At 37.5% G+C, this 13,316-nt stretch overlaps 1 protein-coding gene across 1 annotated transcript; it reads right to left on the bottom strand.

The window, feature by feature from the left end:
• Nucleotides 1-1,022: 1,022 nt before the first annotated feature.
• LOC146311095 (plastin-1-like) lies at nucleotides 1,023-13,316 on the bottom strand. Its single transcript, XM_084742566.1, has 15 exons — nucleotides 13,196-13,316; nucleotides 11,091-11,251; nucleotides 10,866-10,995; nucleotides 9,194-9,326; nucleotides 8,470-8,551; nucleotides 6,741-6,906; nucleotides 5,986-6,128; nucleotides 5,796-5,891; nucleotides 5,431-5,623; nucleotides 5,060-5,138; nucleotides 4,128-4,242; nucleotides 2,948-3,081; nucleotides 1,924-2,047; nucleotides 1,665-1,798; nucleotides 1,023-1,564 (listed from the first exon to the last, which is right to left on the bottom strand). The coding sequence occupies exons 1-15, from the start codon at nucleotides 13,263-13,265 to the stop codon at nucleotides 1,426-1,428; spliced, it is 1,899 nt and encodes a 632-aa protein (XP_084598692.1). The 5' UTR covers nucleotides 13,266-13,316; the 3' UTR covers nucleotides 1,023-1,425.

The following is a 13,316-nucleotide window of genomic DNA, read 5'->3' as shown; positions in this document are numbered from 1 at the left end:
TCAATAAACAAAAAAGTAAATAAATTAAATTAACTCTAAGGTGATTTAAATAAAATGTAAGGCAAGAAAATCTGTTAAATTTAAAGTACTTCTATTCTCCAGTTTTTTTTTTTTAAAACATTGAGAGATAAATCTAAAAGTTGTTTTTCAACAAGGAGCTGCTTGAAAAAAATCTACATTTATGTATATAAAAATTACCTAGAATCAAAATATTACCACTTTTACAAAAGAACACTAAATTTCACAATATCATATCTAAAAACAGGTATTACATTCTTCATAGCCAATCACTTGTGTATTCTTTTTCAAAAAATATTATTGTTGGCTGGGAATTAAGATTTATATTTCATACATTATTATACAGTATGTAATAGTGAATATTATCCAGTACAAAATTGATTTAAGGGCAAAATGACAAGATTTTGATCAAATTTTTGTTTCATACACACCAAAGCTCAAAAATACCAAATAGAGTTGTATTTTTTCATTTTTGTTTTGTTTGCATTTTTTCAGTTGCCTCCTCATGTTTGTTGTGTTGACAAATTTGACCAAAGACTAAAACTAAATACATTTCCTGTAGTCAAGTATTTATTTATTTATTTAATTATTTCAGTTAACTGAAGCCTATTTTAGCTAACTACAGGAGAAGCATCCTCAGTAGCAGACAGTAGGAGTTTTTAGTTTGAACAAAACAAAAGATTTGATTTAGAGGTTTAGGAATTTGTCATTTATTTACATTTTGTTTTCTTTCATGAAGAATAGGGTTAATTTATGAAGTTTTATTTGTTGTTTTGGGCACTGTTCTCTCTTAATCAAAATAAAAACTGCTACTTCAGACTTTGCTTACTTGTGCAACTTGGCCTTTCTTGAGAGTGTGAAGAATGAGGAAGCTACATTTTGTGTTATGTCCAGGGTTCCCCTACACATAACAGTACAAACTGAAGTTGTACTGGTTTAAACAAATGAATGTTTTGAAAGAATTTGTATCTACAGACAACACACACACACACAACACTGTTCGGTACATTTAATAGATTCTCTTTAATAATTAAATAGCAATATTCAATGCACAACATTTACAGACATAAGGTATATCTCAGCTTTTCCTTCTGCTGTATCTCATTTTCTGGTCATATAGCAGTAAAACAAAATAGATGTAATGTTATATGAAATATAATAAAGCAAAGAAGAATTGTTCTACAAAATCACAGACAACAAACATTCACAGTGGCTTTGCTGATGAAGAGAAATGATTTCCAACTTTAGGTTTGTTGTTTTCTGACAGATTTTTCTTGTTCTGTCTGGTGATCACAGTAAAGTTAAAGCTCAAAGGAAAGAAATTACAATGACAGACAAAAAAAAAGAAAGATGAAAAACAAAATGCATATTGGTGTTTGGTTTCCAGTTGCTTTGTTCGTGTCTTTTTCAGCGGTCTGCCTTTTTCAAACCGTAGCCCATGAGGCAGGCGAACACCGTCAGCACCATCTTGGGATTCACCTCCACCAAATCGTCCGGCAGCGCGTAGACACGAGCGCCGATCTTACGGGCCAATGAGATCGCGTACCTGAGAGGGGAACAGGAAGAGAGAGGAGTTAGGAGACGATGACCTATAGGTAGTGACGATAAGAAGAAAAAGAAAAAACAGTTGAGATTTTGTTTTTTACTTGGCGTTGTTGAGTTTATCGTCACGCTTCAGCACTCCTTGCTCCCCTCTTTTCACCATGTCCCACTTGACGGTACCGGGAGCGATGACATCGATCAGATCAATCACTGGCAGGCTGGTGCTGATCAGTTTGTCCTGCAGGAAAAAAAAAAAAGAGAAACAGGGTCAAATACAAATGTACCCTTGTGTTAACTCAAATATACCACACACACACACACACACACACACACACACACACACACACACACACACACACACACCTTAAAGCTGTTGATCTGTGTGTCCTTGCGTTTCTGGCTCAGGGTGGTGTTGACCCAGCTGAGGATGATGTTATCTGCAACCTTCTCGCCTTCACCCAGATCTGACAGAACCCGCACCGTGTACCTGAAGGACAAAGGTGTCAAAAGTACATACATTCTTTATTCCAGCAAAAGTACAAATATCTGTGTTAAAAAAAACAGAGTGTTAAACTTAGTAAAAGTACTGATTTACTCAAGTAAAAGTGAAAAAGTACAGACTCTGAAATGTACTCAAAATATCTGTGGACATTTCTATTCATTCATTCTATTCATCTTGTTACGTCTTTTACCTCATATTCATCTTATGTTTTCTTACCTTGTTTTTTCCATGTTATAGTTTGTTATGTCATTTTATCTCGTTGCCTCTTGTTGCATAATTTTTCTCTTGCTATGTCGCTTTTGTCTTGTTATGTCTTGTTACATCATTTTAGTCTCGTTATTTTTGTGACATTGTTCCCGTCTTAGGATTTGTTATTTAATTTTATGTTCTTTTTGTGCTGTTAGTCAATTTCATCTTGTTACATCTTGTTACTTTGTCTTCATCTTGTTACTTTTCTATGTTGTTTGGTCTTGTTACATATTTTTCTTCTTGTTATGTCTCCTACAATGTTTTCATTGTTTTGTTATCTGTTACTGTCTCATCCTTTTAAGATTTCAGGCTTTTAGGCTTTTAGGTCTGTAAGTTGGGAAAGCGGTGCAATGATGCAAAATACAAACAATCAATAATTCCCCTAAAATGTATAAAGTAAAAGAGTTTTGAAAATGTAAGAAGTAGAAAGTACAAATATTTGTGTTAAAATGTAGAGTGAAAGCAAAAAGTTTTCAAAAAAGTTAAGTACAGATACCTGAAAAATCTATTTGTTTTAAATTTTGTTTTAATTACTTCCCACTAGTGTTAAAAACACTAAAATAAATTAAAAATGGACATTGTGTTTTGCCTGCTATAGCGAGTGACATGTCCCAAAGCCTTAGATCATGCACATACCTCCTCATCAGCTGCCAGACCAGTGCCAGGGTGTGCATCGCATTCCCCTCATTCAGATTTTCTCCTCCGATGCCGACCAGAGAGAAGTGAGCAACATCCCTGCCCAGCCTCACAGCATAGTTACAGTTCTCTAGCTAAGATGCGAGGAAAAACAGTGTCATATTCCTTTAAATTTCTAATCAAATAATTCTTTCTGTGCTCACCAACTTTATACACACAACAGTAAACACAACACGTGTTTGCTCCCATTTTTCAGGCGGGCAACAAAAAAATCTAAGAAAAATCACAAAATAATTATAGGCACTCTCTTCTGAAAATGCCTTGTCACGGCATGGTCATGTTAGACCGAAAAAATAAACAAATTCCAACATTATTCAGCTTCAAGCCTTTGTCAGGGAGTCAAACAGATCAAACTGAACAAAAGGACCTTTTCTACTGGTCTTTCATGAAGAGGAAACTTCCACTTGGAGTTGTGGCCTTGAGAGGGTGTGTGGGCTTGTAAATACTCCAGCAGATGGCGTCGTTTAGCCTAAAATATCCATCAAAAATTGACGGATAGAGCAACAGAGTAAATGCAAACAATGGCAATGGCTATGGAAAACAAAAAAACAATAGATGTTTACAAAAAAGGCAGGAAAATTCAGGTCTTCATTTAGGCCTATTTAGGGGCCTATAATTTATGAATGCAAAAGACTTCGACTGGGTTAAGTTTCCTTTGTTTTCTTTTGGCTAGTACTCAGTGCCTTTGTTTGTTGAGTTGGTTAGGTTTCAGCATGAGGAGTGATTGGTCATTGTTAGCCAATCAGAGGCAGAGAGGGGAAGTTAATGACGTTGCCCTCCTGAAAAAAAAAGGGTATCTGTAGTCCTCTGTAAAATAGCGATAGTCTAGTCCCTGATGTCTTTTATCAAGATGAAACATTTTAGAGTGGCCTTTTATTCTGACCACTCCAAGGCTGTTTAATCAGCACCTCTGTATGGATGGATTATCCTGGCAAAGAAGTGCTCACTAACACAGATTTTAACAAATTTGTGAAAAAGAAAGGTGAGAGAAATAAACCCTTTGTGTGCACAGAAGAAGATCTCTTACTTCAACTCTTGAGAAATAGGAGCAAAAACAAAAGTATCACATTTATATTTTTGTTGAGTGTATTTCTTTAATATCTGGTCATGGCCCACACACCTTTTTCATATTGGCCCCCAGGACAGGATAAGGCGGGTTGTTGACTTTGTTCCAGTTCACAGACACATTCACTTTCTCCAAAAGCTGCAGGATCACCAAACCATCACACAGGTCACTATCAGGGACAGAGAACATGAGGAAAGTCAACATACTATGCACATTCAGTTTGTACCTTACACATCTCTCTTGGAAAGTGCATAAGACCAAATTTAACTTTTAATATACTCACATGAACACACATATTGTATGCAATATGTATATATAAAAATAAAAATAAAAATTAAATATAATCAAATAAAAGGCAAGTTATAAAATAAGTCTTCAGTCTTCAGAGCTCTAATTTTGGTCACCTTGGCAGTCTAAAGGTATAAATGGGTAACTGCGGGACTGCTAAAGGGATAGTTCACCCAAAAATGAAAATTCACTCATTATCTAGTCACCTTCATGTGATTGAAGGTCAGGTTTAGTTTTTGGGTTCACAAAACACTGCTGTGAGTTTCACACACAGGAAACCAGCATTGCAGAATCACAGAAACAATTTAAGTGAATGGTGAATAGTAAAACACCATACTGCTCGCTTAGTGTAATCCAAGTCTCATGAAGCCCCAACATGCCAATTTGACTTGAAAGACCATCATTTAAACCACATTTTTAGTCTGAATCTTCACTGCGGATCCTTCGCCTGAAACCATGTACGCACACACCGTCTGAACTGAGTGTGCGCGGTGTAACAGTGTGCATGTGCAAGTGAACAGCGTGTCTGGGCTTTACGAGAATTTGATTACACCAGACAAGCAGTATGGAGGCGTTTTATGTTGAAAACTGGTCACCCTTCACTTAAATTGTTTGGGAGATTCTGCAACACTGTTTTCCTGTGAAACTAATAATGTAATGACTGAATTTTCAACCACATTGATGCGTGTGTGACATACCTGTACAGGTGGTTGACATATGGAGAGACGCCCAGAGAGTTGATCCAGTTTCTAAATGTTTTCTCTTCTTTGGTCTCAGCTGGAAAGACACCAGGACATGATAAACGGTGGAGTCTCTATCAGTTGTTCCTGTACTTACTGTCACCTGATCTGAAGGTTTTAGGTTCAACTATAGATGATATACAGTGAATGCAGATTTATGGCTGCCATAACTTCCTCACACCCTGAAACATTTACTTTCTTGGGCTTTTTATTGGCTAGAGATATCACTTTCCTGTATGCACACATTCTGTTACATTTTACCAACATGATAAAGCAGCTGAACCATGCTGAAAATAATCTTTTCACCCGGGGTTAAGTATGTGTCTTACGTTGTATGTGTGTCTCGATGCCGTTGATCTGAGTCCTATGCAGACTCGGGTACATGTTGTAAATGTTGGCTACAAAGGCCAGGTTGAGTTTGCTGTTTCCTGATGTGACGTCCTGAGCAGAAACAAACTGTCTGCAGTCCAGCCGGGCCGCCTGCTGCAGCATCATCTCAGCCCTTCGGTCCAAATCATACACCTTCACATGCACATGAAACAGACAGTAAATCAATAAACCAACAGTCCAGTGAAACAGAACCCACTTTATTTAGTATGAATAGTATGACCAAATCACAATTTCTACCGTTACATGTGACACTTTCCACTCCGTCAATCTCTAAATGTGACTTAAACTTTACAAACTGACTCACGCTGAGGCCGCTCATGTCAATTTTCACATCCATTTTGAAGTCGTCCTTTTCTTGGAGAGCAATCTGGTCCAACAGGTGGAAGTAGGCTCTCGAGTCCTGCAGTGGTGCAGTGCAAGAAGGGGGTCACACTCCTCATGTGTTTGTGTAATTGTGTGTTTGTTTGTGTCTGTGTGTGTATTTTGAGGGGGACCTTAATATCATCGCTGAAGTTGCTGATGGTCTGTGTTCCTGCGTTCTGTAGATGATGGTTGACCCAGCGGAGCAGCATCTCCTCAGGGGACAGAGCCAACAGCCGGTCCAACTGTTCTCCATCTGACAGGAGGCCGATCAGATCTAAAGACACAGATGGTAACAGTTAGAAAAATGTTATGATCAAATGTTGAATGGTATGGTTTATTAAAAGGTGCTGACATTTCTTTTTCCTTTGTGTCCATAATTTGCAGTTGAAAAAAGGTAATAAATCTCAACATATGATATCACAATAGTTTTTAGGAGGTTTAGATTAGCTTTTCTTCGATGTAAGCTTATTGCTCATTTACTTTTTGTTATTAAATCACCTTGAACTGTTTCTGCTCAGTCTGCAATTTTTGGGTCTCGCCTATTTCATGTCAAAAAGGTCTATTAGAGAGTGATTTTCATATTTCATGTGAACGTGCCAACTTGATATGGACCTGGCACTTTGTTTCAAGCAGATTAGGGTTTGATTGTTGTTTTTCACTGCTGCACCTGAAAGTGTCTCTACATGCAACTGAAAAGCAATTTATGCAAGTGAAGAAAGGCAAGGAAATGATCTCTAGAATTTAAGCAATAACAGTCGCCTGTGTCGTTCTTGTCTGAAAGTGAAAATTAAAAAAAAAATGTTGATTCATCCTTAACTTCAAACTTATGACGCTGAGAATGTGAGCTGTTAGAAGTGAAGAAGTTCATGTGTTCGTGCGTGCTGACCTTCGTTCCTGCTGATTTCTATATCAGCAAAGAGGCCGACCTTGATGATCTGCCAGAGCAATCCCAGCACCAGATGGGGTTTCCCAGCCATCAGATCATGGGCATCAATGCTCACCACCATACAGCCGATTGACGAGGCAGAGTTGAGAGCCAGGACCAGATTCTCCTACAAATGCACAGGAATTGCTCAAAGTAAGCGATTTTACAGCCAGACAACAGATCAGCAAAAACCGACTGTGACCTGAATCCTCCAAATAATAAATAACTAAGAAATTAAATGCAGCACTCTGATCTAGCTTCTCTTCTTTAGAAGACAGATAGCTGGATGCATAAAAATTAACCAGGAAGAACGACTATTTTTTTTACATTATTTCTTAACTTCACTAAGGAGGAGGCAGCTTCAGAATTATGGGCAATATAGAACAGAAAAAAGGAAGTAAAAAGTTAATATATTACAAGCTCTTTTTGCACTGTCTGCACATATTTTCATACAGATCTACTGTTAATGTCTTGGTTGACACACAGACAAGAGTTTATTATGTGTTAGCCACAATAATTTAGTTTAACTCCTAAAAGAAGCTTAAGCTATCAAGGTAATTTAGTAATCATTATATACAACACAGGGTTGCACAAGGAAAAGAATATAGAAAATGGAGAGGATAATATCAAATAAATGAAAATAAAACAATATATATTAATATTTATATATTTATACACTCAGCAATTAGGCATTAGGCAAAAAACTAAGTATAAAAACTACAATTCCTGGAGTCTGCACTGGTTGCCTGGCAACTTCACAGGGGGGACTGCATCATGTCAAGTTAAGCCAGAAGTACAATTGCGATTTAACTTTGTGTACGTGCAGCAAAAATTTCCGAGGATGTGCAAAACCATTGCTCCAGACGGACAAAGGCTAAACGAGGCAACCATGACGCACAGTTAAAAGCAAGTGTTTCTTGGACCTTATAGTCCAACACATTCCACAATTCTTTGTAATTAAATGTTATCTTGTGAGTTTGAGTGTGCTGGGCTTAATTTGCTGCCTTTGGACAGAACCAGGCTGGCTGCCTCCCCTCTGTTTCAAGTTTTCATGCTATGCTAACTTAATCAGCTGCTATGAGGGAGGCAGCTATTGATCTTCTCATCTAGAACGCAAGCATATTTCTCAAAATATCAAACTATTCTTGCAGTTAAAGATGTAATGCAGCTCAACAGTTAGGTCCTGGAAATGAAAATGGCATTTATATTCTGAATTGAGGATAAAGAGTATAAGCACTATAATAATGACAAAGATTAAATTCAAGAAGAAGTGGTATCATTTGCAGAGGTTTATAGGATGAGTAGATCCTTCAGTCTCAAAATAATTGGGTACACAGTTTTATACCTGCATTTTTTCCTTCTTCCAATCTTTGTTTTTGCTCTGAATCAAATGTTTTATGGTCCCGATTCATCTTTTAGTCAGCTGGTTTGGTTCCAGGCCTAAAAGTGTTTATATAAAGATTTTATGAAACATCAGTGGAGTGAATGAATGGGAAATTCTCTTCCAGAAATGGAGCTGATCAAAAAGTGGGTGTTCACTGTTGAGCTGTATTACAAATCTGGTGCTTCATCCCTTGCAAGCCTCATTACATGTATGCATGTATGGATTACAATGCACAACAGTTTTTTTAGTATTTGCAGTGTCTTGGTGTTACAGACTTAACTAAACTTATGAAAAGCTTCTACTCACTGTCATTTTGAAGGTGGCAAGTTTCTTAGTGTTGATGACTCTTTCATCAATCGTGTCAGGCTGAGACTGGTTGATCATTTTACTGAAAGAGAACAAGGAGCGTGAGTGGGCGGAAAACTGTCAGCAAATTGCCTAACGTCATTTCAGATGTGTGTAATCTCAGATTCCTCACTACTACAGTCTCTGAATGCACTATGTCATGTGATGAATCATGCACTTGGACTGAAAGTGAACAAGGAGGAGGAGGAGGAGTGAAACACTATAAAAACTACAATAAAACAGGATCACAGATTCCTGCTTTAACCTTTAATCTTTGCTATGACTTGCATTCCATGTTGCTGTGCAGTACAACGATAATGTGTTATGTTTAGAAAGTTTAAAAAACCATTTGCAGGTACGGCAGGTTTGATTCAGTCTCTTTTGAGGTGTTTTTTGATTTTTATTAGCAAAGAATTATGGGAATTCATAAAATAGAGGAGGAAGGGAACTTGAGGTAACAATAATATGAAAGTTTGTTGTTAAAAATCATCCAGATTTAACTTGCTTGTAACCTGCTAATCATTCTCATGAAACTCTTGTATGGATGCGATTGCACTTATTCTTGGATATATATGCACGTGTGTGTGTGCAGATGTGTGTGTGTGTGTGTGTTAGTGTGTGTGTGTGTGTGTGTGTGTGTGTGTGTGTGTGTGTGTGTGTGTGTGTGTGTGTGTGTGTGTGTTACCATAGCAGGATGCCATCACGGACGGAGGTGAAGAGGCTGTCATCGTCTGGGTTCATGGGCAGCAGGTGTTGGCAGTCTGGATCCTTCGCCAAAGCTTTGTTGATCCAGTTGACAAACGCCACCTTCTCCTCATCTAAACACACACACAGGTGTCATAGCTGAAATGATTTGTCACACACTCAAGTGGCAGACCGACAGCAAATAAATCAATACTGATTAATCACCATTTTTAAAGCAGAAATGCCAAACGTGCTGACTCCAGCTTCTCCACTGAAAGTAATTTGCTCCTTTGCTTTGTTTTATATGACAGGAAATCGTGAAAAGTCATGAGTTATTGATTAAAGGTAGGACAAAACAGGAACTTTAAAGACATGGACTAAAGGAAATTGTGGTGAGCCTTTTTTTTTTAAATTGTCTTAAGTTTAGTCAACAAATTGAGTAATTGGTTAATCAAGAAACATAATCAGCAGAATAACTGATAATGAAAATAATAGTTAATTGTAGGTAAATCATGTAAATAGTTGGTAACAAACTATACTGTAGTTGTATGAAGCTATAAGGACATTTTAAGTGTTTCTTGAAGTGTCTGTACATTTGGGATAATACATCTAATTGTCCAACATATTCAATAATATATTGATAATCAGTTTGTGGTTACGGTGATTTAGTAGGTCAGCTAGCTCATTACCCCTGTTAGTTAGAGGGGGTTATAAACTGTTCATTAAATGTTTACTGCTGACAAATGCTAAATAAGGGTGCTTGAAGTAAAGGGTTGACTTAGAATGAACATTCATTCATTTTAATATGTATATGTGCAATATGTACATACTGCTTAATATAATAGAACATTCTTGTGCTCATGAATTAATCCCCACTTTCTGGTTTTCATTGCATTTGACTCACAGAGATAGCAGCTGACTTTTTGAAAATTAAATATCTGATGATGTTGGAAAAATCTGGTCTTTTAAACTGCACTTAGCCTTGTTGTGAAGGTGTTTCAAAAGCTTCTTCTTCTGGATAAAAACTTTCCTTCCTCAACACAATAAAAAGATTTTTTTTAAAATAAAGTTGCAAGTACTGTATATTTTTTTAATCCATATTCTTTGAGCTTCAGCTTATTGCCGCTCTAAACATAACAGTTTTTATCACATACTTTATTTTGATAAGTACCGGCAGATATGTTCTTTCCACAGTGTCAGGCAGGGTCATGAATTCTCACTTTCAGCTTGAGTCATAAATTTTGGTTTACCAGTATCACAGCTATCATAATTTGTGGCCTTATCTAAACACTAAGAGGGCACCATATATGGTAAAAGCGATCAAAATAAAGGGTGCAATAAAGTTTAATAAAAATTTCTGCAGTGGCAATAAAACTCTAATGGAGCTGAAGAGTGTGAGGGGTCAAAGAACATGATGTAACACCTGCAGCCATCTTTGTTTGGATCAATAAAAAGAGATGCAACTTAGGAAACCTGCAGCAGATGGAATATTTCTTCATCCAGATAGTTAGAAGAGTTTGTGGTTTCTGAAAACACCTTAAGAGCAGAACAGAAAATATGTTTTCTGGGCTTTTTAAGATCACTGGATCTTAATTTTTTCAGAGAAATAGATGTAATTTTAATATATGAGAGGTACACACACACACACACACACAGTACACACTCTCTCTTACCAGAGTAGGAGTGCTGTGTCCCCTCGCTGGACATCCTTGATGTGCCTCCAAAGGAGCGGATCCCATCTCTCCTGGTGATGGTTTTCCTGAACGTCTCACTGAACTCTTTACTCTTCAGCTCCTGATAGATCTGAACACGGACAGGCTGTGTTACTCCTTGCGTGGTTGGATGAGTGAATTCATATATTTCCACCCACACATACAATCATTTTCTCACAGACTCACAGAAACAAACTCCTCAAAGCTGATCTTCTCGTCCTTGTTGGTGTCTCCGGCGATGAAGGTCTCGATGATCTCCCTCACTTTGTACCCCGGCAGAGAGAAACTGGCCTCTCTGAACAGCTCCTGCAGCTCAAAGTCGCTCACGTAGCCGCTGTTATCAATATCTGAAACGCACACACAGATACAGTAAGTCTATTTACTTCACAAATATCAACCTGGAACTGCTGAGCTCGGTATTATATTGGTAAATAAAGGTCTGGTAATACTTAATTAATGGGTTTGCAATTTCCTAAAAATGTTCTAATAGTTTCCAGGTGGGAATTATGTAATATGGTGCTGATTATAAGGAGAAGAAAGACTAATATTTGAGTTTAATTAGTTGCATTGAGTTTATTATATGTTGTAAAATAGTTACTGCTCCATTTAAACACAATTGTAAACTCTGTTCTCTGTATATGTTGAGCTGTACACTTGCCTGTGGACAAATTTCACATTTTTGCATGTTCAGCTGACCTGCTCTGCACTAACCAAGCTTTTTGTTGCTGTTTTTTGGCTGATCATGTGTTATTACCTAAGTGTGACCATGAGCCGTGAATGATCAAATCTTCCTGGATTTTTTTAAATTTATAGACCCAAAAAAGGTCAGATATTTTTTCTCGTTTTAATTGTTTTTATCTATTTTATCGTTCTGTCTTTTTATCTGCTATGTTTATGTGTTACTTTGTATTATAGCTGGCTTAACTTTGTTTTGCTTTATATTACTTTGTCTTGCTTTATATTGCTTCCTGGGTATCCTACTTTTGCTTTGTTTGCCAAAGCACTTTGTGAACTTATTAGACTTAAAAATCTAAACTTAATAGTTATTAAAGCATCCAATTAGCAGCCTTGGTCACTCAGTCCATCGATTTGGTCCAAACCTAAATGTCTCAACAACTGTTGCATGCATGGTTATCAAATTCTGTGCAGGCATTTATGATCTCCAGATGATGAATTCTAATGACTTTATTGTTCTTGTGACTTATTTCCTCTGGCACCACCAGTAGGTGACTTGAGGGTGGATTTGTTAGCAAAATGACCAAAATGCACCCTCCCTTTCCATCGCCCAGTAGCAGAGAGAGAGCAGGGGCAGAGGCGTTGTTTAGCTGAATTTGTTCCCTTAGTCTGCCCGACTCATTGATCCTCTATCTGACGGAGGCTTGTGACAGTTTGAATCTGCGGCCCCGACCACGGCTCTGAAGCATCAGCAGCCTAAATCAGCTCAGTACCGATAAATCCACTGTGCTGTCCACGGTGCTGAACTAGCAGACAAATTGATTGCACCTTTTTCTCTTAGTCGCGCCCTTCTTTTACTTTCACCTTAGATCTATAATATTCTGTAAACAAAGGGCTTTCAACATGAGGTCTGGGACCCTAAGGGGGTCCTCAGAGTTACTGCAGGGGGTCCCCCAAATTATTGTTTGATAACTTTTTCAAAGTTTTTTGCTTTGTTTTGTTTTTTCAAAAATTAAAATGTCTCAAAATACAAATTAACACAAATCCAACATAGCAAAGATTAATTATTTAAATGTATTAGTCAATTAGCTGTAGTGTCCCAAGTGTAAAGACACTCGAGAGCCACAATAGATGGTTTTGTAACGTCACAAGCATGAGACTCTGATGTCCCCTCCACCTCTGCAACCACCAGTTACATGTCAGTTGTTTAGTCTAGGATCAGTAAAGGGTTACATGTCAACTGGAATAAATCTATGTCTCACCCACTTTACCTGTTTATCTTTTGTGTCTTGTTTTTGTACTTCATACCGTATTATGAAGGTGATATGCCTTATTTATCTTGCTCACTATCACCAGCATCTTTTTTTTTAATTATACCCATGCAAGTATGATGATTGACTGATAAATCAGGCGTTATTCGATTTGAGAATACCACACACACAAAGTAGACATACACTCAACAACCTGAGCAATAAAAATCTCTTACATAAGAGTCATGCTTTATGATCAGCTGTAAAACTCTTCCTTTGGTCAGAATTCCCTCTCAGTACACCTGCAGGGTCTCGTTAGATGTGTGTGTGTGTGAGAGAGAGAGAGAGAGAGAGAGAGAGACTGACCAATTTTATTAAAGGCTTCTCTGAGATCTTCCAGGTCCTCTCGCGAAATCTGCGTGACGTGATTCTCCATAGTGGCTTCTGCTTAGTATAGCTGAAAAAAAAACAAAAAACGGATCATACT

The sequence above is a fragment of the Lutjanus erythropterus genome, chromosome 18 (assembly GCF_056507025.1).
Source record: "Lutjanus erythropterus isolate fLutEry1 chromosome 18, fLutEry1.hap2, whole genome shotgun sequence".
NCBI lineage: Eukaryota > Metazoa > Chordata > Actinopteri > Lutjaniformes > Lutjanidae > Lutjanus > Lutjanus erythropterus.
Note: the sequence above shows the minus strand (reverse complement) of the source record. Positions and strands in the feature narration are given on the sequence as shown.

Excerpts from the sequence above, each read along its gene's own strand:
- LOC146311095 (XM_084742566.1), bottom strand. The coding sequence starts at position 13,265 with ATGGAGAATCACGTCACGCAGATTTCGCGAGAGGACCTGGAAGATCTC. Across the intron at positions 10,996-11,090 it reads GCTTTGAGGAGTTTGTTTCT|ATCTATCAGGAGCTGAAGAG; the intron begins GTGAGTCTGTGA and ends GTCCGTGTTCAG. Across the intron at positions 8,552-9,193 it reads CGTGATGGCATCCTGCTATG|TAAAATGATCAACCAGTCTC; the intron begins GTAACACACACA and ends GTTCTCTTTCAG.